General features: G+C 62.5%; 2 protein-coding genes across 2 annotated transcripts in view; one reads left to right on the forward strand and one right to left on the reverse strand.

Moving 5' to 3' along the window:
• Nucleotides 1-9,204, forward strand: part of NECAB2 (N-terminal EF-hand calcium binding protein 2) — a 27,005-nt gene extending 17,801 nt beyond the window's left edge. The window contains exons 4-11 of the mRNA XM_040443226.1: nt 418-554; nt 2,606-2,724; nt 2,887-2,966; nt 5,619-5,672; nt 6,224-6,336; nt 7,810-7,887; nt 8,326-8,417; nt 8,758-9,204. Coding sequence (XP_040299160.1) covers nt 418-554; nt 2,606-2,724; nt 2,887-2,966; nt 5,619-5,672; nt 6,224-6,336; nt 7,810-7,887; nt 8,326-8,417; nt 8,758-8,786 — 702 coding nt within the window. The 3' untranslated portion in view covers nt 8,787-9,204. The remainder of the gene's footprint in view (nt 1-417; nt 555-2,605; nt 2,725-2,886; nt 2,967-5,618; nt 5,673-6,223; nt 6,337-7,809; nt 7,888-8,325; nt 8,418-8,757) is intronic.
• SLC38A8 (solute carrier family 38 member 8) overlaps nt 7,566-23,208 on the reverse strand; it is a 26,220-nt gene continuing 10,577 nt past the window's right edge. Inside the window, exons 8-19 of the mRNA XM_040443418.1 lie at nt 22,787-22,871; nt 19,706-19,799; nt 19,184-19,357; nt 18,245-18,392; nt 17,897-18,105; nt 17,181-17,232; nt 13,729-15,015; nt 12,981-13,645; nt 12,312-12,418; nt 11,571-11,675; nt 8,324-8,446; nt 7,566-7,860 (exon numbers count right to left, since the gene is read on the reverse strand). Of these exons, the coding sequence (XP_040299352.1) occupies nt 14,922-15,015; nt 17,181-17,232; nt 17,897-18,105; nt 18,245-18,392; nt 19,184-19,357; nt 19,706-19,799; nt 22,787-22,871 (856 nt within the window). The 3' untranslated portion in view covers nt 7,566-7,860; nt 8,324-8,446; nt 11,571-11,675; ... (1 more) ...; nt 12,981-13,645; nt 13,729-14,921. The remainder of the gene's footprint in view (nt 7,861-8,323; nt 8,447-11,570; nt 11,676-12,311; nt 12,419-12,980; nt 13,646-13,728; nt 15,016-17,180; nt 17,233-17,896; nt 18,106-18,244; nt 18,393-19,183; nt 19,358-19,705; nt 19,800-22,786; nt 22,872-23,208) is intronic.

Consider the following 23,208-nt stretch of genomic DNA (forward strand, 5'->3'; position numbering starts at 1 on the left):
CTTCCTCCCCCTCCCCCTCCCCTCCACGATCGTCAGTATTAACATCATCTTTATCCCAGCAGCTGCCGCTCGTTGAGTATTTGCTATGTTACAGGGCCTGTGCCGGGCATTTTATACGCATTCTGTCATCCAGTCCTCCATGGGACCTTGTAGGATAGGTACTAAAGTGACTCCAACCGTGGTCGTAGAGGGCAGGAACGAGTACATGGGGAAGCCAGGGCTCAAACCTCCATCTCTGAATCCATAGCCCCTTCCCCGATGCTCCAAGTTGGAGGTGCTGGGGTCCCCATTTCCTCCTGCGAGACGGAGACACCAGCCCCAGGTGCCCCCCCCCCCGTCCCGCTCTGTGCCAGACCCCACACCCAAGTTCCCTCCCTAACCCCTTTGCCACGTGTGCCCCTTTCTTTCCCTCCACAGGTGTACGAGGGCGGGAGCAACGTGGACCAGTTTGTGACCCGCTTTCTCCTGAAGGAGACGGCCAATCAGATCCAGTCGCTGCTGAGCTCCGTGGAGAGTGCGGTGGAGGCCATTGAAGAACAGACCAGCCAGATCCGGTGCGTCCCTGGGACCTCGCAGGGTCACGTGGGCATGTGTCTCACGCACACGCGGCCACCTGCTGCTTGCTGGGGCCGGTCGTGTGCCTGGGGACCGAGTGACCTTGGGCCGGGCGCCGCGCTTGTCTGTCAAGTGGGGACGATCCCGTGCCTGAGTCTTCAGCGCCCGTGAGGACTGAACGAGACCGCGTGCGCGTAGAAGAATGCCAGGTGTGCGTGGGGTGCGTGCGTCCGGAGTGCCGGGGACAAGGCCCTGAGGTCCCAACTCAGGCAGAGCGCCGTGTCGGGCAGGGAAAGCCTGGTGTCCAGAGAGGAGGAGTCCTTCCTGCCAGCCGGCAGTGCCAGGCCCTGGGCTCACCAGCCCTCACGTTTGCCGTCCCAAGTTCAGACCAAGCCTCCTTCGCCCTTTCTTTCCAGAGCAGCCGATGCGTCTGGGGCAGAGGGGCCGTAAAGAAATCCGGGTAGACCAGGAAAACAGCCAGCTGTCTACACGGCCGGGCCTCGGATGGCTGTGCCCGGCCGTGCATTCACGGCCAGAGGCTCGGCCCGGCCAGGATACGGGTTGCTGTCCAGTGCGGGGGTGGGGGGCTGAGCACGTGAATGTCGGCCGGCGGGGGCTGGTCCCAACCGGATACGGTCCCGAAGGCTGCTCGGTGACACTGTTCCCAAAATTTGTTTATTCTGAGCCCCTGTGGGCAGATCACCTGGGGAAGGTAAAATGCAGATCCCGGGCTCCGGGCCGCGCCTGCCGGATTGGAATTCCTGGGCGCTGAGCCCGGAACTCTGCGTCCGCGATTCTGAGCGTCCCCGGTGGTGACGGCCACAGCTCTGGAAGCTGACACTTCGCTTTCCTTCATTTTGGGGGTCACTCTCTCGGTGAAAAAGTTGGTGTTTTCTCCTGCTGTAGATTAGGCTGCCGCCCAATGGTAGCTGATTTCCTGCCCAGCGCCAGCTCGTGGCGTGTCGGCGGTTACACCTGCCCGCCCCTGTGCTGGGACCCTCCTGTGGGACTTTGGCGGGGGGAGGGGTCAGTTCACAAAGGGGAGGCACCTCCCGACACACGCTCCGACCTCAAACTGCCCCAAACCTCAGCTCTTTAGGCTCCGGGCTGCAAAGTCCCCTTAGGCCACCCCGTCCAGGCGCCAGCCACTGGTTCAAAGCCCCGCTGCCCCTGGGGGACTCCCGCTGCAGTTTGCCACTGGTTTGTGGAGCCTCAAAGACTCCATGGCCTCCCCCGTCCCCCGGAAGGCTGGGGTGGCCCCCCCGCCCAGGGGAGAGGCAGGCACCAAGGTGCAGAAGGGGGGCTGGGCACAGGGCGCGTTTGCGGTGTGTGTCGGTGTATCTGGATGTCTGCGGTGAGTTTTCCAGCATCTCTGGGCACGCGGGTGTCCGGGAATTTACCGAGCGTCGATTGAGCCCCTACTGTTGTGCCAGGCACGTGCTGGGTGAGCCGCGTGTGCCTGGCAGGGCGTGCCAGGGCCGTGCACCTGTGTGCACCCTGGTGTGCCTGGGGGCAGCGGACAGGAGACGGGGGACGGGGCCTGCCCCTCTCTCTAGGGCCCGGCTGAGGTCAGGATCATGGATGTTTCTGTCCTGTTCCATGGTCTCTCTGGACCGCGTCTTAGGGCTCCCTTTTGCAGAGAGGCGGGCTGTTTCGCGGGCACAGACCCGGGCTCCCCGCCGCACAGGGAGGCGGAGGGGGTGCTGCGAGTTAGGCAGTGGGGTGGGGGCCTGGCTCAGCGTCACCCCGGCCCCGGAACTGACGCTCCCGGGGACGGGGCTGGGCCGTGTGGTCCTAGAATGCAGTGAAGTTCGATCCTGACTGCCCTGCCAGCTGCTGGGTGGTCTTGGTGAAGTCACCTGCCTTCGGGCTTCAACGACTCAGCCGCGACACAGAGGCCATTACGCGTGCCTGGCAGGAATAGGGCCAGACCGGGTCAAGTGCACTGTGTTTGGGCTCCCGGCCGCTGCCTAACGTTTGCCAAAGCTGCTGAGAGCGGACGGGGCCCTGCGGCCTCCCTCACAGCGTGTTTCCTCTGCTCACACTGCAGACAGAACCACAGCAAACCCAGCCACGGCGCAGCGGAGACCTGGTGTGCCGGCCCCCCTCCCCCCCAGGCCCCCAACCACAAGCTGGGGGCCATGGAACAAGGGAAGAGTCTTCCGCCTGGTGAGAGAGTGTGGCGGCCTGGGGTGGGGAGCATGGGGTGGGTGGGTGGGAATTCTGATAGTGGCCCGGATGCAGCCTGGGCCTCCAAGCGGGACTGGGACCGCGTGGGGGAGGGGGCTGCCCTCCCCTCCCCCCATGAGCATCTCTGATCCTTTCTCCTAGTCACCGCGGACCCCAAGGAGGAGGGGCTCGAAGCCCAGATCAGCCGCTTGGCAGAGCTGATAGGGCGGCTGGAGAACAAGGTAAGCCTGCGGAGCCACGCCCCTCTCCACTGCCCCCAGCAGGTGCAGGGTCGCCCGGAGTCCGGGCAGGAGCCTGGGAGCCTGGCCACCAGGACTAGGGGGAAGATGTCCCTCGTACCTGTCCAGGAGAGGTGCCCCGGGCAAGGGGCAGCCAGGAGGGGCGTCTCAAGGAACACAGAGTCAGCAGGGGCGTGTGCGGGGAGGGGACAGGGTTCCCTGCGCCTCTGCTCTCAGGCCGGCCTGGGGATGCCAGGAGGCAGCAGGGTGGTGGGTGAGGGCCGGGGCGTCCCGGCGGCGTCCCAGGAGAGCTTAGAGTCCTCTGGAATGAGGAGGCTCTCATAGGTCTCTCAAACACGAGTCCTGTCTTCAGAGGGTGTTTCACGACTCGGCGGGTCCCCGCGGGATGACCGCATTTGTCTCCCGGGGCTGCCGTGACCACGTAGCACAGGCGGGGCTCAAACCGGGGCCATTTCTTCCGTCACGTTAGAGCCCAGAAGTCCGAGCTCAGGCTGGGGGTAGGGCTGCCTTCTCCTGGGCATGAGGACAGTCACTTCCTCCCTGTGTCCTCACGCATCCTCCCTCAGTGCGAGGCTCTGTCCTCATCTCCAAGGACACCGTCAAGATCACGTTGGATTAGGGCCCACCCATGTGACCTCATCTTAATTAGCTCTTCAAAGGCCTTATTTCCAGGCAGAGTCACATTCCTAGGTGCTGGGGGGGGGGGTGGGGAGATGGGCCTGGAACTTACGATTTGGGAGAGAGGATACAGTTCAGCCCAAACAATGACCATGTGTGGGAAGAAAGAGAACAGGTTGCCTTAAGGTTTACCAAAGGGCTCAGGTATCAGATTGCGCATATTTAAGTCCTGGTTATACCACTTAGCAGCTTTGTGACCTTGGGCCAGTGACTTGCCCTCTCTGAGCCTCAGATTCCTGCTCTAACCGCAGAGAAAATGTTCAGACTAGCGCTCATCATGGGGTTGTTGTAAGGATTAAAGAAAATGTCTTTTTTTTTTTTAATATTTTATTTTTGAGAGAGAGAGAAGAGTGGGGGAGGGGCAGAGAGGGAGACATAGCACCTGAAGCAGCCTCCAGGCTCTGCACTGTCAGCACCGAGCGCAACCTGGGGCTCGAACCCCTGAACCGGGGGATCACGACCTGACCCGAAGTCGGACGTTTAACCGACTGAGCCACCCAGGCGCCCCAAGAAAATGAAGCCTTAATGGCTTAGCCCGGAGCCTGCTCCGTCGTGAGCATTACAATGTTAGCAGTTGTTAGGCGTTGTCACCCATATTCTGACGCCAAACCTGTGCACACGCACCGGACCAGCAGCCCTACATCAACGAAGCCGGCGGGCATCTCCGAACCGTACGGTTGAGCGAGTTTACATTTCTCCCGCTTTTCTGAATTTTTTGGACATCTTTTGCGCAAGGGCAAAAAAGCAGTTTGATGGGCTTGGGGTTTCTCAGGGCTTCATGGGGGCGGGGTGGGGGGCTCCCCCCACGCAGAGGGGGGCTGAGGCCAGACTTGGAGACGGGGGTGGGGGGGTGGGGTGGGAGGTGGGCTGAGGCCGAGGTGGGATCCCCCCTCCCGTGAAGCCAGCAGCTGAGTGGGAGCGGTGGGAAAGGCTCCGCGGGACCCCGAGGCCGGGTTGTCATAACAACTCCCAGCGCCTCCAGAGGGAGGTTCTTTGAAGCTTATTTTTAGCCTCCGGTCGTCTTAACAACCAGCTGGCTGGAGACCGCGGAGCACCTGGGTGTCCTGGAGACGGGGCGGGGCCCCGCTTGCTGGCCTCTGATTGGTCCGGGCCGCCCGCGGGGGCCAATCCGGGGCCGGTAGGGGGCTCCGCCCTCTTCGTGCCAACCTGGGCCTGGCGCTGCCTGGGTGGGGCCGATGGGGTGCCGGGCGCTCGCCCGAGTTGCAGAAGAATCACGGTTTTGTGGGTCCGGAGGGGAGAGAGCCCTGGCTTCAAACCCCGGCTCCAAAGCTTTGGAGCCCGGGGCCGTGCGCTGCGAAACTGCCGAGTACCCATCGGGTGCTGTGTTCTGGACTCCGGCGTGTGTCGGTGACAGCGCGCCCGGGGTTCCTGCTTTCCTGGGGCTGACGGTGGGGCCGCGCCCACCTCCGGGAGTCGGGAAAGTTAGACAAGATGTATTCGTGAAGCATGTAGCTCGACGCCTGCCGGAGGCCAGTGTTAGCACAACCACCCCATTCAGACCATTATCAGGTTCACAGGGCACCGGGGGTCTTGACGTGGGGTGATTGGCCGGCCGACGGGGGATCTCAGGGCTGCTGGCAGCGGCATCCTGGGTTCAGAACTGTCCTGTACCAAGACTACCCCGCCCCTGGCCGAATGCCCTCTGCCCAGGTCTGGTTGGCTTCTGCGCTTCTCAGATGCCAAGGCCGGAAGGGATCTGTGCCACTTCCTCTGGTGCGTCTCCCAGCCGGGCCTCCCAGCCTCCTTCAGAGCCAGCCCTGTGTCTGGAGGGTAGGCCTGGCCCCGGGGAACTCCAGAGCCCCTGGAACCTTGGGGTGGAGAGGCTGGAGCTCTCTGCTGGCTCTGGACTCTCCGGTTTCCTTGTGGTAGTGCTGGAGGCCTCCCTGGGGGAGGGGGCCTCGGTCTCCGACACGTCTTTGTGCTTTGTTGTTTCAGACCCTTTGGTTTGACCTTCAGCAGCGCCTCTCAGATGAAGAAGGCACCAACATGGTGAGGCCTGCTCCCTTCCTGTCCCTCTCCTGTGGCCCCATCCCTGCCGGAGCCAGGACTGAGTTCCAGGTCCTTGACACCCCCTGGTGTCACCCCCTGGGACCACCACCAGGGGAGATGCGGCCCTAGGCCCTGGCCGCCTCTCCAGTGAGGGGTGTTCTCTGATCAACAACAGTTTGGCCCCGGGGCGAAGGGATCAGGACAGTGACCCCACACACTCACCCGACCAGAAGCGAATCTTGCTGCGCCCTGATTTTGTGGTGTCTCGGACCAGAGTGCCGTGCGGGCAGCTCCCGGCGGCCGCAGAGCCCCTCTGTGCACACCCTCGTGTGGTGTCCTGCTTGGGCGTGGCTGTCTGCTTTTAGCCACTCGGTCCTCGTTCTTTTTTGCCACTTTTGGCGTAAGAATGAGCCCTCGCATGGGCGAGGAGGGGTTTTGGGTTCAGTTTTGGCCGAATTGCCCTGTCTTCTCTGAAGGAAGGTCTGGGGAGGCCGGGTCTCGGGCAGGGAGAGCGGGGGTGGCCGGGCGCTCACTCCCCTGTGTCCCCATAGCACCTGCAGCTGGTCCGGCAGGAGATGGCCGTGTGCCCCGAGCAGCTGAGTGAGTTCGTGGACTCCCTGCGCCAGTACCTGCGGGGGACCGCGGGGGCCAGGACCTGCTTCCAGTGAGTGACCTGCTTGATCCAGGTGGGGGCCGTATGTGCATGAGGCCGGGCGAGGAGAGGCCGAAGAACCGGGGGGGGGAGGGTGGTCTGCGGGGGGCATCGGCTGGAGCCGAGACCTGGGGACATAGCAAGCGCCTCGAGCGGCCCGGTTGTGACGGCAGGAAAGGACTGGGGGCTGGTAGGGACCGTGTCGGAGATGCTCGAGCCGAAGGCAGAGCCGGTCAGGTCTCCTTTGTGTGAAGGAGGGGTGAGTGGGGAAGGGTGTGGCCAGGAGAGGCCCCGCGGTCCGGGCGGGTCTTTGAGTGACCTGGGCTCTGGAGCTGGGCTGACGGGACCAGCTAGTGGCTGGGATGGGGGACGCGTGGGGAGAGGCCCGTAAGGCGGAACCGACAGGATGGTGTTGAGGGCCAAGTGGGAAGGTCAGGAGGCGGCCAGCAGTGTTAGTGGGGGCGTCGTACAGGTCGTTCCAGGCCACGCTAGGACGGCAGGCGAAGTGCGGTCGTGCAGGTGGGTGATCGCGAGCTCATGGTGGGGGGAGAACGTGGGAGGAGGGGGGAGCAGGACGCCGAGGGGCTTCTTGCCTGTGGGATGACTGTCTTCCCTGCACCCCGTGCCTGCCCGCCCACGGGTGCGCCCCAACGCATGCCGTGTACTGTCGGCCAGGCAAATGCGGTCCCCGGGGTCGCTTGCATCCCCCAGTAACCAAATGCAGATAGTCCCCATTGCCCCCGTGACCTTTGTCAAGCGGTACAAAGGGCCCTGGGTTCTGACTGGCAGGTGACGTGCATCGGGGGGGGGGGGGAGCCCCGGCTCCAGGTGTGGTCGGAGGGTGGAGCTAGTGAACTAATGATGCCATTAGCAGTCCTGCTTCCCGGCTCCTGTCTGGTGAAACATGGAATTATCTGGCATTACACGGCGATCGGCACCCGCGAGAGAGAGCTCTCCTCCTGGAGGCTCGGGCTGTGTTCTGAGTGGGGGGCAGGCTAGGGCAGGGTTAGAGAGGAAGGAACCCAACCCCCCAGGCCAGCTGCCTTCTCACTGGGGGAGTCCCTTCCCATCTCTCCCAGGCCTGGGAGGGTCCTGGCGGCACACAGGTCATGGTCACACAGGAAGGGACGGGTGCCTGGCCTCCCGGACCACTGGGCCAGGGCCTGGCCTTCTCCGCCCCGTTGCTGGGTCAATTTCAAGTCACAGAGTTTTAAGGATTAAATGAAACAATTACAGAGAAGGCAGGAGGAGGAAGAGGTTTTTATTTTGAAAGGTGGGGTTTTTAAATGGCAGTAAGGCCTTTTCAAGTGTCGTTTCGTTGCGATTCGTTCAGTGAGTATTTCCTGGCCCCCTTCCGGGACCAGGCCTGGCATCAGGTGGCGGGGATCCTCACTGAACACACCAGAGGGCCAGTGCTGGGGGCCCCTCCCACCTCTGCCAGGCTTTTGGGGGGCAGCCCTCCAGCTGGAGCCTCTCTCTCCCCAGCATCGCGGCAGTGAGGCTGGCCGATGGCCTCACCTTCGTGGTCTATGAGTTCTGGGAGACAGAGGAGGAGTGGAGGAGGTGAGTGGTCTGCCCCAGCCTCCTTGGGGGGGGAGGGAGGGCAGGGCACCAAGGGTCCCTGGCTCCTCGGGCCTCCAGCTGCAGAGTGCTGGCCTCACGGGGCCCACAGGGGCCCTGAACGCTTCTGTCTCTACCTGGAGGGACCCCCTTTCCCCCAGCTGGGCTCTGAACCCGGGTTCCTGGCCCACCCTGGTGGCCAAGGCTGCTCGCGTTTGCTACCTGCTGCCCCCGTGGCTAAAACTCCAGAAAGGACCTGGCTGTTCTCCCCACCAACCGACCACTGACTGTTCCGAGGCCAGAGCCGTCAGCCTCCCCTCCCCCCAGGGCTGAAAGCACCGAGCCGGGCTGCCTGGGCAGGGGAAGCCCCCCCGTCTCTGGCAGGGCCCCCTCGCAAGCTCCCGGGCTGGAGGCTCAAACCCCCCATCCCCCGACTCACAGGCACCTGCAGAGCCCCGTGTGCAAGGCCTTCCGGCACGTCAAGGTGGACACGCTGAGTCAGCCTGAGGCCTTCTCCCGGATCTTGGTGCCAGGTACAGGGAAGCTGGGTGTGCAGGGGGTCCTAGAGAGAAGGGAGACCCAGGGCAGGAGGGTTAGGCCAGCCCTTGAACACGAAGGGCAGGGCTACGAGCTCCATGAGTGGGAGAGTAGGCTGCAGGGAGAGGGCAGAGTGTCAGGGTGGCTCTAGGTGCCCCCCCCATACCCCTAACTCCCTCCCCCCAGACATTACTTCCCCCCCTTGGAATTGGCTCCTAGGGCCCCCAGCGAGCGCCTCCCCACAAGCTGGACATGTGCTTCCCACCCTGGCCGTGGTCCCCTTGGGGAAGGAGGCCACCTGCTCTGCCTCACGTGTCTTCCCCCCGCCCTTCCCAGCTGCCTGGTGCACCTTGGGCCGTGACTGACCACCTCCCGGAGGCCTTCGGATGAACCTGCCCCCCGTTTTCTAGAAACTTTGGTACACATACCGTCTTTTCACTGTACTTCCAGACAAGAATGTAGTTCCCTGCTGTGTGAAGTGAAGGAAAACCCCCTGCCATGCCCCCAGACCCCCCCCCACCCCCATCGACAGAGCAGCCGCAGAGCTGCCGGACCCCTGCTGGAGCCAGAGGGCAGCAGAGAGAGGGAGGCCTCCTGGAACCCCCACCCCAGTGGCCGCGCATGACCCTCCCCTCCGCTGGCCACTGCCTTAGCGTCCTGGTAGGAGCCGAGACCTTGTAGTGCCCAACCTAGGCCTGTGCCCAGGCCGCACAGGACAGTAGAGCCCACGTAGCCCGTGCCGTGCTCGGCCGTCAGGCCCAATAAACTCTGGTCGGGAACGGCCGCGTGCTGTGTTTTCCTTCCGCGTGCTCTAGTGACGGCAGCTAGAGGAGTGAAGCTGTCACGGGGTCTGGGGCCCCTTTTTAGCCATGAAATCTTGACCACGTCACACCCCGTCTCCTTATCTGTAAGACGGTACGCGTTTTGACAAGTCGGTGCCTGTTACAAAGTTCCCGGAGGCCCCAAGGATCACCCTCTGGCTCGGTAATGCATGAGGACGCCCAGAACCCAGCAACAAAAGGGTACAGACTAAAATCAGCCAAGGAAAGACGTGCCGGGGTCCACGAGCGGCCAGGCACAGAGCTTACAGCTGTCCCCTCCTGTCCCAGCGACGACGTGCATAGAGTATTACCAGGCAAGGAGCCGACCCGAACCTCAGGGATCAGTTTCCACTGGAGGCCAGTCCTCGGCCCCTCCGGAGGTCAAGCCGATACCTCTGGGCTGAGGCCCCCGCTCAACCAAGACATTTGGGGTCGGGACGTTCCAAGGTCCTAGAGGTCACGTCCCAGGAGCCAAGGGCAAAGGCCAGACGGCTCCGCGCACAGTCTTGGCACAGCCGTCAACGAGCTATTCAGCCACACGGGAGACCGAGACCCTAGACTTACCCTCAAGTCCCGTCTTGGTGAGCAGCAAAGGTGTCCTACACAAAAGGCGCAAAGGACGAGGAAAGCGAGGACCACGGATCCCCCTCCCAAGGCGGGAGGGAGGGCAGAGACAGAGGGAGGCCGGAAACCAGGGCAGGTGGGAACCCCGGGGCCAAGGATGTGCCTGGAACAGGCAGCCTGTGACAGGGGGAGGGATCAAAGCGGTCACTGCTGGGAAGGTCCTCTGCCCAGGCCATCCCGCCGGCTCGGGCTCCCGCCTGCCGCCTCCCGGCCGGGCTCGTAGGCGGCAGAAGCGGCAGACTTGAGTCCTAGCGGCGCAGGTCCGAGCTGCAGGTGCTCGCAGCCGGCCTCTCAGAGCCCCTCGTTTCTCATCTGGAAAGTCGGGGGGGAAGACCCTTCTTTGAAGACTGCCCGGCCCCCAAGAATGGTGCGTCACTGGGTCCCGCCGGCAGCTTCGGGAAGCGCCCCCGAAGCGGGGGCTGCTCTGAGGAGCTCAGCTGTTTTAAAAATATTCTCAGAGGGGCGCCGGGGGGGGGCTCAGGCAGTTAAGCGTCCGACTTCGGCTCAGGTCATGATCTCACAGTTTGGGGGATGGAGCCCCGCATCGGGCTCCGTGCCGTCCGTTTGGAGCCTGGAGCCTGCTTCCAATTCTGTGGCTCCCTCTCTTTGCCCCTCCCCCACTAGTGCTCACCCTGTCGAAAACATTTAAAAAAATATTCTCAGAGGGCTGAGGCTCTCTGGGGTGCAGCCGAGGATCCCCGGGAGCTGGGCGGGTTACACTGTGCTACCCATGACGCCCGCTGGCCCTAGCTCTTGGCTCATCTCTGCTGACAGCAGCCCACGAGCTCTCGGAGCCTCCCTGGATGCTGAGGGGGTGGGAGCAGGCTCCGAGGAGAACAGATTTCCACCCTAAAAGGCATCAGAGCTCCCACGACTTACACGTCACCTCCAGGCACGCAGGCTGCCTGTGCCACCCTGGGAGCCGCAGGTTCCCGGGGGGGGGGGGGGGGCACACAGAGAGGCCAAGTAACTCACCAGAGGTCACACAGCAAGCAAATGCCGCCACCTGGATCCAGACCCAGCGCTGCCGGCCCCCATCCCGTGCCCGAACTCCGGTGCCACACGGCCCAGACAGCTGGGGAGGAACGGCTCCGGGTCGGCACCGGAAGACCTCAGGTTCCTCGCGTAACGACCGTTACCGTAGGGCCCGGCCGTTCCGTTCCCAGGCACACGCTGTGCCCCAAAACACAGCAGAGATGCACTTAAGCAAATACTTGTGCCCGAATGTTCACAGTGGCTTATTCACAGCGGCCCAGAAGGCGGAAACGACACCCTTTGACAACGGATCAAACAAAACGAGGTCCGGCCGCACAACGGAGTATTATCCAGGCACAAAACAAGACGGAAACACCGACCCGTGCCAAACACGACTGGCCCTTGCAAACGGGACGCCGCGTGAAGGAAGCAAGTCACAAAGTGACACAGCGCGAGATCCCACTCCCATGACAAGATGCCTGCGACGGTTAAGTCAGTAGAGATGGAAAGCAGATGAGCGGCTCTCAGGGGCTGGGGGAGAGGGAGGAGGGAGTGACTGCTGAGGGGGGTGGGCTTTCGTTTTGGGGAGACGAGAGTCATTTGGAACGAACGGTGGTTACACAACACCGATCGACCCTGAATCGCACCCGTGAAGATGGTTAATTTTGTGTTCTATAAATTTCACCTCAATTAACCGCCCCCCCCCAAAAAAAACCCCAATCAACTCACCTGCCCAAATGGAGACCTTCACCACCTGCGTTCGATGGCCGACGACATTCTTGCTGTGCCCAGTTCAAATCCCGAACCTCCCGCCGGAGGCGTGCGGGGGCGGTCCTGTGGGGAAGGCGGGGCAGGTCCTCAGGGGACCGGCAGCACCCGGGGCTGGTGTCCCTGCCCGACTGCCTGGGGGCACCTGACCCAGCGGCAAGGTGCTCCCCCCGCGCCCCTCAGGGCAGAGAGCCAATCACTGTACCCCCGAAACAGCACTCGGTCTCGGCCGCAGCTAGTATCGGACAAGAGGGTCTCCACGCTCACACGTAGGTGTCACCGCGGCCCGGGACCGGTGACAGGCCAGGCTCGGTGCCGCCAGCTCTTCAAGTCCATTGCCACTCACCCTCACGGCCATCCCGGGGCAGGAGGAGGGGCTGTCCTTGGCTTTGTTTTGGAGGAGAGCCAGAGGATGGAAACTGAGGCCCAGGAGGCGGAAGGAAGGATTGGGTGCTGACCCACCGGAGGGAGGACGCCGCGGCTGAACAAGGCACCAAGGCGGTTTTCCTGGGTTAGCAACCTGAGCACAAGGGCCGGCCAAGGTCGCACAGCTGGTAGATGGCAAGCTGCAGACCCGGAGCACATGCCCAAAGCCCTCCGTGACACCACGGTCCCCTGGGTCCAGGACACCCCTTCAGCCCTTCCTTCCCGAACCTGAGGGAGTCCCTTAGTGTCAGAGGACAGCCCCAGGCCAGCTCGTACCTCCATCGGGGGGGACATCAGAGGGTGATGGCCCAGCGGGCATTTCTCTGATGGCACCGTGTCCTTGCATGATGATGGTTGAGGTGACAGTCCTATGAGGATCACATCTGTACCAGACACAGGTTGAGATGAAAATTATCGTCCCCAGTGGTGTTTTGCATCACCCCTTGAAGAGCCCCAGTCTCTTCTCTCTCGGCACTGTCAGTCCACTTCCTCCCTGTTACCCTTTCCTGCTTTGTGATGAGCCCGAGGATCCTATTTCTTTTCCCTTGGCTGCTAGGAAGCTCACTGTTCGCCTAGTCTCAACCTAGGTTTTCTGGAAATAAAACTACCGTTGCCCAGGTCTCCCCACATGGCTGCTGTAGATACATTATTGCCTTCTCTTTTCACAGAGCCCACTTGGCATCATGCCAGATGCCCACATGCGATTCATAAACTCCCCCAATTTTGACATCGCAAATGGCAGAGCCAGCACTCAAAGCCAGTAGTCTGAGTCCAAAGCCAGTTCACGCGATGCCCCCCTTTTATGGTCCTACCCTCACCCGACCACACTTCGTTCTTCTCAAAGACTCCATGAATGGCCCCGCCACGGCCCCAGCCTTCCCGGCCACCGCCGCAGCACTTTGGGGAAGCATCTAGGGGACCACTGATCGATGACTCCATTCTCACCGCTGGCTGTGGGGCACTTCTGCCGCAGCACCTTGTCCTGGTTCCGTGGCCACCGGACCCACGGTGTGTGGCAGGGTGTGTAGCTCGTCGGAAGGCCCGTGTAGGAGACGCTGGTGCCCCAATTACTGGGTCAGAGTCTACACATGCAACCAGGGCGGAGGAGGCAGCAGCTGCATCCTCGTCCTAGGGCTGGGTGGATGGGGTCACACCCCCTTGGCCACTCAGGAGTGTGCACTAGAAAGAAAGTGGACGGTGGAACGTGACCCCCCCCCCACCCCCTGGTTGGTCCCGACCCCAGCTCTGTAGCTCACAGGACAAGCAACCTGGACTTTTCCATGTCTCAGCTGCCTCCCCCTGTAAAATGGATGAATTTGAAAACATTACGCGACCTCAAAGGAGCTAGACACGGAGGCCGCTATCGAACGAGTCCATTGGTACAGAACGTCCGGAAGGAACAGATCTGCAGAGACAGCAGATTCGCGGTTCCCGGGGCTGGGGAGTGACTGCTAATGAGTGCGGGTTTCCCTGGGGTGACAAAAACGTCCAGCTGGTGATGGCTGGACAACGTTGTGCCTCGGCTAACACCCACTGAATCGTATACTTTTCAAGGGTGAACTTGACAGCAGGTAAGTTAGAGCTGAAAGCAAATCATGCAGGTGGACAGGCTGGAAAAAAACACAAAAAGGGTCCTGGCACCACTGGCCAGGGACACGTCACACGACACAGCAGAGCCCGGCCCACTGCCTACCCTGAGGGAGAGGTCCTCAAACGTTGGCCCCTCCTGGATCTGGCCACAGCCAACCGCCGGCTTCCGGGAGACGTCCCAAGGCAGAGGGAGAGTGGCCCGAACGCAGCGACCTCCAGGACACCCCAGGTCCAGTAGAGGGTCAGTGCTGGCAAGCACAGCGACCCAGGAGCACCTGGGCCACAAGCTGCCTCTCCCTCCACCCCCGTTCCCCCGACCCTGACCCTGGGGCAGACCTCTGGGCCCCTTGCCCTCAGCCGCAGGTGTGACACCCAGAATTGGGGGGGGGGGGGGGGGAGGGAACCGCACACAGCTCACTGGGTTTCCAGGCTCTTCGGGTCCAGCCAGAGGGAAAGGGACAATCCCTAGGACCCTCCCATCGGAGTGTGGGCCAAAGCAGGGCTCCCTGGGCCTCAGCCCCTACTTCTGTTATGAAGTGTGTCTCTTAGAAATATTAGGTTGAAGTCCCCACTCCTAGAGCCTGTGACTGTGACCTTGTTTGGAAACAGGATCTTTGCAGACCCTAAGGAAGTAAATTCAGATGAGGTCATCCTGGACGAAGGTGGCTCTAATCCAATGACTGGGGTCTCATACGAGGAGGGAAATCTCGGGGCTCCTGGGTGGCTCTGTCGGTTAAGCGTCCGACTTCTGCCCAGGTCACGATCTCGCGGTTCGTGAGTTCGAGCCCCGCGTCCAGCTCTCCCCTGTTAGCACAGGGATCCTCTAGCCGCCTCCCCTCTACCCCTCCCCCACTGGATCTCACGGTCTCTAACTTTAAAAAAAAGACTTGGAAGGACACACAGGGCAGATGACCACGCGGGAAGGGAAGGCCAAGAACCGCCACGGATGGCCAGCCACACCGCAGGCTGGAAGGGGCAGGGGATCCTCCCCGATAGGCAGCGCGGTCCTGCCCACACCTGCATCTCAGGCTCCCGCCCCCAGACGGTGAGGGGACCCTTCTGCCCTTCGAAGCCCCCAGGCTGTGGTCCTTGTCAGGGCGGCCCGAGGACCCGAATCCGCCCTCCTCGGCACTGCGCCCGAAACCCTCTGAACCAGCAGAAGCCCAAATGAGCAGCCTCAGGAGGCAGAAGGTATCCATTTCTCCAGCATCTTTATGAGGCAAGGACACGGGTCGCACAGCTGGACGCAGGCAGCTGCACCAGGGCAGCCATGGGGCCGGGCCGACCCCCTCCTGCTCAGAGGAGTTCCAAGGCGGCTGCCACCGTGCTCTGCCCGAAGATGAAGGTGCCCACGAGCACGGAGACCACTCCCCACGCCTCCAAACAGCACCTGCCAGGCCAAGAAATACACATCGAGCACGCTCTCCTCCGGAGCTCTGCACAGACAAGCCAAGTGCACGCCGAAGGCTGATCACACGACACCAGGAGAGCCACCAAGTTGGAAGAAAAACCCATGGTATTCCCCCCCACCTGTCGGGATGGGTTTCCAAGACAAGGGGAGAGAAGGGCCCCCTGCGATTAAAATCACTCACTGCCTCTGTTAATCCCGTTCCTCCCCTGGGGGAGGGAGACACCTTTCCAGTCCCTTCCCTTTGGGGGCAACGGGAGGAGGGGCATGAAGCCCCCCTAAAAACGATGAAGGAGAAGAAAGCCCGAAGTCACCCACGATGGGGACAGCGGCTGGCCACGGGGACAGAGGCGGTCGCCCTGACAGCCACTGAGGCCACATCTGCGAGCTTCCCGACGCACCAACAGAGACCGTGCAGACAAGGAAATGAAATTCCTACAGACGGCAGGGCAGCCGGACACATTTATGGCCCCATTAACAAAGGCCACAGGACCCGATGTTACGTTACGGAAAGATGGTCTCCAGCGAGACAGAATCGTGAACGCCCCCAATACGGAGGTGGGGAGAGCGTGGGGAATGTTCTCGGGCCTGCAGGCTCCTAGAGCGGTTCTGAGGGATCAGAGGCCCTACGGCAGCTCTAGAGTTAAAAATACCTTCAAAGCCCAACAGTAAAAACTGCTGTGAGCCTGGATCAAGGCACAAAACAGAAGCGGCAGGGCCTTCAAAGACCACTGCCGGGAAACAGCTGCAGGTAGGAGGCTCCAGACCATCGCGGCCGCCCCAAGCCCGAGTCAGGTTCAGAGACATCCAGAAAAGCTCTTCCCCCAGAAGGGAAGGAAACCTTGCCCATGGCTGTGGGAAAACCAGGCCGGGGCTCGATGAGGCGGGAGGGAAGGAGAGAGAGACACTGGCCTCCGGGGAGGGGGGACCCAAGCCCCCGGCTGCTGGAACACAGGAACATCTGTCCTGGGCTGAATGGCAGTCCCCAGGATTCATGTCTACCCCAAACCTGTGACCGTGACCTTATTTAGGAACAGGGTCTTTGCAGATGTAATGAAGTGAGAAATCCGGAGAGGAGATCATGCTGCGTTTGGGGGGGGTGTGCCCTCAGGGCAGTGACAGGTGTCCTTATAGAAAGGCGGCACATGGGGACTTGAGGCAGAGAGCCCCAGAGGGGCAGAGATGGGGGTGAGGCAGCCACCAGCCAGGGACACCTGGAGCCACCAGAAGCAGGAAATGGCAAGAACAGAAGCGGCTCTCAGAGGCTTCAAAGGGAGCCTGGCCCTGCCGACACCTTGACTGTGGACGTGCGGCCTCGGCTGAGAGAAAACGCACTTCTGCTGTGCTAAACGCCCCGGCAAATGTAGGACGGTGTCCCTTTACCTGCCTCGGCCTCAGTTCTCACATCTGTGGAAGGGAAGGAAGAGCCACACAGGCCCCTGCTGAGGTGTGGCAAACCCGTGCATGCACTCTCTTTCTCGGCGGGGAGGGGGGGGGGGTCAGCTGGGCCCCTCGAGGGCAAAGGACAGGGCCCCAGTCATAGCCCAGGCCACCCTGGAGATGAGGGCCCTCTTCTGGGAAAGAGCGGGAGCCCCAAAGCCTCTGTCTAACCCACATCGTGGAGCAGGGAGGAGGCAGGCGTGAGGCCCGGACCCAGTCAGCCCGGGTTGAGTCCCAGCGCCGCCCTGACTTGTCACGTGCCCGCGGAGAAGCGTCTACCCCTTCGTCTGTAGGATGGGTATCCTGGTATCGTAAGGAGAGGACTGAGGGCCAGGCACTGAGCAAGGGTCCAGCCAAGACCCGCTACCTTGCAGACACAACGTGTTACCCTTCCGGCCACACGGCCTCCGCAACGCAGGGTTCCGCACAACAGGACCCGCCTGTGCCGCAGCTCACGGCAGAGACGATCACCCTCTGAGGGCAAGGGAGGGCTGAGCACCGGTAGCGTGTGGGCGGGCCCCAGTGTGGCTGGCAGGGTGTTCAATTCCTGGCTCGGACACCGTGTCACCGTGGACAAGCCAAGCCCCGTGGCCTGTTGTTTGTCTCACCGGCAGGACGTGACATCCGTGGGCCCTGCCACATTCCCATTCTGCTCCCTCTGAGTCCCTCAAGCGCCCACGCTGCCACCCTGGTCTGGGGACACTTACCTGACGCGTGCAGCTACAGGCTGGACGTTAACGGCACAGATGAGGCACAGACCTGCAAAGGACACACGGGGCCACTCCAGCTCTCCACTGTTGAACCCAGAGCGGCCCGGAGCTCGAGAGCCCATCCCCACGGACCCAGCTCACCATCCCCCTAACACCTCGGCCCGCCTGAGCCTCTCCGACGACAAGCCCTGAGCGCCGCCTCCTCTGGGAGGCCCCCCGGGCTCCCCAGGCTGCAAAAAGCCTCAGGCCTCCTTGACTGGAGCTCCAGCCACCCACACGGGGAAGGTTTTGTACGAAACCATCCATCTCAGAGACCGTGTTTGCCTCCCAGGGGACCAAGACAAGAAGACGACATTCACAGGGCACCTTTGAACCGCATAAATTTCACGTGACCAGAAAGGTCAAAAAAAGAAAAAAAGAAATCCCACAGTGCACGGTGGCACCGGAGACTGGACAAGGTCAAGGCTGACCCGGCACTCCCTGCGCCCCGCCCCGGGAGGCTGCTGGGCCTCTATCTGACCACCTGCAGGATGGGGTGATGACAGCACTCCCAGCGGGTATGCCCATCGAGGGTCACGGAGACGTTTAACTCAAGGCACATATAGTCCACGGCCCGTGTCCCGTCAGTAAAGCCTCTGCGGGGCTCCCACCCTCCAGACCCTTGAGTCCCCCGCGGGGAGACCGGGCAGAGCCGAGCCGAGCAAGGGCCTCACCCGGGAAAATGAAGATAAAGAAGGAGCTGATCCCGCCGATGATGCCGATGATCTCGCTGAGGTCGGGCAGGAGCAGGGCCATGGCCAGCGTCACGGCGACCCACAGGACGGTCAGTGGCACCCGGACCCATGGCCCCGAGGGCTCCGCCAGGGCCCCGGGCCCACACGCCAGGCACCAGCTCCTCCTCCAGAAATCCTGCATCACCGACCTGAAGGCCACACACCACGGGCGGCTCCAGCGGCTCTGGCCCGTCACCGGGCGCCGCTCCCCGAGGACCGCGTCGACCCTCCCGCGGCTCAGTCTGGAGCAGGCACCGACATACAAGGGCCCTGCGGGCCGGACCTCACCTCCCCAGGAAGAGCGCAATGGGGTAGACGGTCACGATGGACACTCCGAAGAGGGCCCGGGCCACGATGATGACCACGTCGTCGCCCGGGTAAGACATCAAGATGTCCTCAGAAACTTCTGCCCCGAAGGTCAGGAAGCCGTAAACCCCTGGGAGGCCGAGAGGGCGGAAGGCCGGGGGAGGGGGGCGGATTAGAAGGGCGCCCTGCCGCCGGGAGACGTGGACGGAGGGCACAGCACGGGGAACGCCGTGGACAGCGGGCACTGCGTAACACGGCAGCAGCGTCCCCGTGCTGTCCTCCCAAAGCTAACAGCGTCGTGGGTCAGCAAGCTTCCTGGGTGACCATGGTGGGCCCCAGTGGCTGGCACACTGCAGCGGCCCAAGGGCTCCCCGGGTCAGGGGCTCCAAAGCCCTGGGCAGGAGGAAAGCAGCCAGCCAGAAGTCGGCCTGGGCCTGAGACCTGGGCTGTGGCACGGGCACGCTGTGTGACCCCTGAGCAGGTCCCAGCCGTCTCTGAGCCCCACTTCCACACCCCTCGGAGACTGTTCTGCCTGGAACTCAGGTCTGTGGGCACCCACGTCCGTCAAAGCCACAAGGGCGTTTTATAAATCGCTACCCAGAGATCATGCCACGCGCCGGTCACTACCATCCCATCGGACATCTGTGTGACAGGGCGTGGAGCGTACGAGCAGGGTCTCAGTTCTGCACGTCTAGCCGGGGGGCCCTGCCGGACAAGCCACAGGAGCCGTCTGAGCCTCAGCTACTCCTTCGGTGAAATGGGGACTTCCCGTGGGGGTCAGGAGTAAACGGGCAAGGGCCGTGACACCTCCCGGACCCGGCACGGCGCGGCCAGGCACGCGGTGAGCACTCCTCGGGCACACGTGATTCGGGGTCTCCCGCGCCCCCTGCCCAGCTCCGCGGTGTGCTGGTGCTGCCTTACCTGTCAGCGAGTAGACGAGGCAGCAGGCCAGCAGGGACAGCACGGAGACCAGGGCCCAATGGGAGAGGTTCCGATGGGTCATGCTGCAGTAAATGGACACCCCGGCTTCGTGACACTGCGAGGCAGGGGCGGGGCTCAGGGGGCGCCCGAGGCACCGGGAGCCACCTCGAACGTCTCAGGGCCCCAAAGCACAGGAAGCCACCCACGGGTCCGCCGACAGTAGGAAGTCTAGCAGGGAAATCGGCAGACGGTCACCCGGGAAATATGACACAGCCCTGAAGGACGAACACAACCTCACACAGGACGGCCTCGCGGCCGGAACACTGAGCAAGACGAGAAAACGTGTTTCTGGGGACGTGAAGTTCCAGTTACAAGTTAACCACCCTGGGGCAAGGGTTCTGGACTGCAGCGTCCTTGACATCGGTGGGGGGGGGGGGGCGCCCTCTGTCCTGTGTGCTGCAGGATGCTGGGCAGAATCCCTGGTGGGGACCCACTGGACGCCAGGAACACCTCCGCCCTCACTGTGACAACCAAAAACATCTCTGGACGTTGCCCAGTGGCCCCCTAGAACTGCTCCTAGTCGAGAACCACCGCTCCCGGTGACAGAAGGGGGCTGCTGTGGAGCAGGACAGGTCACAAGGGAGCTTGTGGGGGTACCAGGAACATTCTAGATCCTGACTGGGCTGAGGGTTGCACGGGGATAGACACAGCCATGATTTATGTGTTTCACGTATACTTAATAATGTCATGAAGAGTTTGAAATATAAAACACCTATGGCCAACGTCAAGGACTTTATTTACTTGGGGCAGGACCTGGGCAGCGGCATTTCACCAGCAGCCCAGGAGACCCTGACTGCCACGCAGCCAGAGTTGAGAGGCAAGACTTTATCTTGATGCCCCCTATGGCTTCCAGACTGTTCTATGGTTCCTTCCACCCATCAGCCTCTTTACTCCCTTCCGATCAAAACCAAACACACAGATCACCTCCTCCTGCCCACTCTCCAGGCTGCTAGCCACGCCTTCCTCACCCACTGAGCTCACTTCACCTCTGTTCCTCCTTGCTGCCTCAGGACATTTGCTTGTGCTGGGTCCTCGACCTGGGATTCTCTCTTGGTACGGCCAGCACCTACCCTTACTTTCAGAAAGCTCTCCCCAGCAGGACTGAGCTCTTCCCTGTGTCCCTCCCCTCTCCTCCCCTCCCAAGCACTTCTGGGTTTACTTGTTCAGGACCTGTTAGCTACATGAGGGCGAGGACCACATTGGCTTCGCTTATGCCTCTGAGCTCAGGCCACACACAGAGCCCGGCCCACAGCTAAAGAACGTTCCAGGGGGACTCAATTACACACCCATTAACCCACCCAGCAAGCAGGAAGCCTCCCCCACCCCCGGCTCCCCAGCAATCAAATGCTTAATAGTCCCACTTGGTGCCAGTGTGAGATGCCAGGTAGTCAAACAAACATAGCTCCCCCACCTCGTGGAGCATGATAGGGAGGGGCACGCCCTCGGGAGGGGTTGGGGGCACAGTCACTCCCCAACTCCCCTGCAGGGGCCGCGTCCGGGGGAGACTGAGCGCACACACCCTTCCCCCCGACACTCCTGCCCCAGGCTGCCTTGACCTTGCAGGAGCCTGCTGGCTGCAGGCTGGCTCAGCCAGGCCCTGGGGGCTTTATCCTCAAGGGGAGCCTCAGCCAGGGGAAGCCAGGGGAAGCCAGGGGACCCAGGTTCCCGCCTCCTGTACCTACCCCTATGGCATTTCTCAGGTACATCCGCATGGCTCCCAGAACGGCCCAGACCCCATGACAGGGGGTCTCCCTGTCTCCCCATCCCTGCTCCCGAGTACACACCAACCCCCAAGGCCCACAGACTCTGTGGGGTCGCCAAGGACGCCACGCGGTGGGGGTCTCCAGGGCACAGCCAAGCGCAGGGGTGGGGACGAGACACTCGGCTGTGGCAGGATATCGTTCAGCCCTCCCCCCAGGTTGTCCCAAGACCCCTGGGCCGTTTCTCCTGCTTTTACACCAGCTTTTACACGGCTCCCAAGGATAGGGCCGCCCGGCTGGGACAGGGGACAGGGGACAGGGGACAGGGGACAGGACAAGGGCGGGGATGGCACTGGCTCTCTGCTCCCAGGGCAGGAGAAACGGCAGGTGGAGGAGCACACTGGCCGGGGAGCGCAAACAGGCCACACGTGGACCGGCTGAGGAGCGGTCTGCAGGCTGCACCCGATCTGGCTGACAACCACCCGCAGCCACAGAAAGGGGAGCAGCCAGAGGCACAGGGCCCGACAGGGGCGAACGTGGAGAGCAGCATGCTGGGAGACAGAAGCTGGGCCCAAGGGACCCCCTTAGAATGAAACGCCCGAAGCAGATCTGCAGAGAGACACGTGGGTGCCAGGGCGTGGGGGCCGGCCGGCCACAGGTACAGGGCTCCTTTCGGGGCGTCGCCAGCGTTCTGAGTCGCCTGCGGCCCACGAGTGAACTGTTTGCCACGGGACTCAGACCTCAATACGGCTGTTTAAAAACAGCAGCCGCGGAGAAGTCCCGGGGTGGGGAGCTGGCTGGGAGCTGAGGCCGCACCCCACGTCTGCCCCTCCACGGCCCTCGCGCTGCGCTGCAGGCTGGATGGGGCGCCCCGCTGCTCGCTCGAGGGGGCGGGGAGCGGTCCGGCCAGGTCAGAGCTCCTGCGGCCAACAGGAGACTTGCCCTTCCCGCGCCACCCCTCCAGCAGGCTGCCCCTCCTCCTCCTCTCTCCCTCTTCACCCTCAACTGCCCTCCGCCCCCACCCCCCCACCCCCAGATCCTGGTCTCCTCGGGCCTGAGCCCCACCCCCACCCTGCGATTCGCGTCTGTCTTCTCCCAGCTCTTCATCGCTGCCTCCCGTGTCCCTGGAAACCGCAGCCCAGGCCCCGGTTGCTAGGAGAACCGGCTGACGGAGCCGAGGCAAAGGTGAGGGGGGCTGCCCTCGGAAGCATCTGGAAAGCGGCCCCCGTGGCGCAAGCCTGCCGCACCATATGGTGCCCGGGCGCGGGAGAGAGGGATGAAGGCAGCGTCCAAACCGCTGACAACAAAATCGTCGCTTTAGCTCTTTGAAAATATGGGGCGTGCGAGAAGAAATGGGAGACGTTCCTGCGAGCGGCTTGCTGAGCCCCAGGAGCGATATTTCGACTGATTTATAAAGAGGATAAATGGAAACGTTCCAGGGTTGTTTTTTTTTTTTTTTTTTTAAACGATCCTCAAAGAAAACGCAAGATGGAAAAAAGCACAAACAGGAGCTGGAGGACAGAGGAGGGGAGGAACAAGTCAGGCAAGAAGGCACAGCTGTCGGGCCGAACACCGCTTGCCCCTGCGAACTCGGTTTTACTTTGGGACCCGTCTGGGGGTGTCTGGGGGTGTCTGGGGGTGGCGGGGGCGGCTGTTCTGCCTCCACTGCACCCCTCTAACACCATGGGGGGGCACCTACCTCACCCCTGCAGCTCTCCCGCCGCCTCACCCCTGCCTGCGGCCCCCTCCCTTCCCAGGCTCACTAGCTGAACCCGCTCCCTTCGCCCGTCGCCTCCCACAGTTCGGCCCGCCCTCACTCTGTGCCACTCCGTCACAAGCTCGCCTTTTCTGCCCGGTACGCCTCCCGGCCCCCGAACGCCTCCCGAGTCAGGATCTTTCCTCCCCCAGGCACCAGGGACAGCAGCCACCTGCATCAAGGCGTTCTGTCTAAGCGGGTGGCACCAGGTCCCCAGTCAAGGAGATGGCCTCGGGAAAATTTCGCAGAGGAGGGAACGAGCTCCGGAGCCCCACACGCTGCCCCGGACCCAGCAGATGTGCTGCTGGTGTCGGCAGAGGCCGGGCGCCCAGGTTCAACAGCAGTTCACCCCTCACCGAGCCCAGATGCCAACCGACACGCACAGCCTCCAGGAGACCACCCACCTCGCCCCGTAGCGAGTCTTCCACCTTCTTTCCTGACACAGGGCCACCCTCTCCCAAGGGAGCAGAGTCACCACAGCCCCCCAAGCCACGCACCTCCACCCGCAC

The sequence above is a fragment of the Herpailurus yagouaroundi genome, unplaced genomic scaffold, assembly GCF_014898765.1.
Source record: "Herpailurus yagouaroundi ecotype Mexico unplaced genomic scaffold, PumYag 190, whole genome shotgun sequence".
Taxonomy (NCBI): Eukaryota; Metazoa; Chordata; class Mammalia; order Carnivora; family Felidae; genus Herpailurus; species Herpailurus yagouaroundi.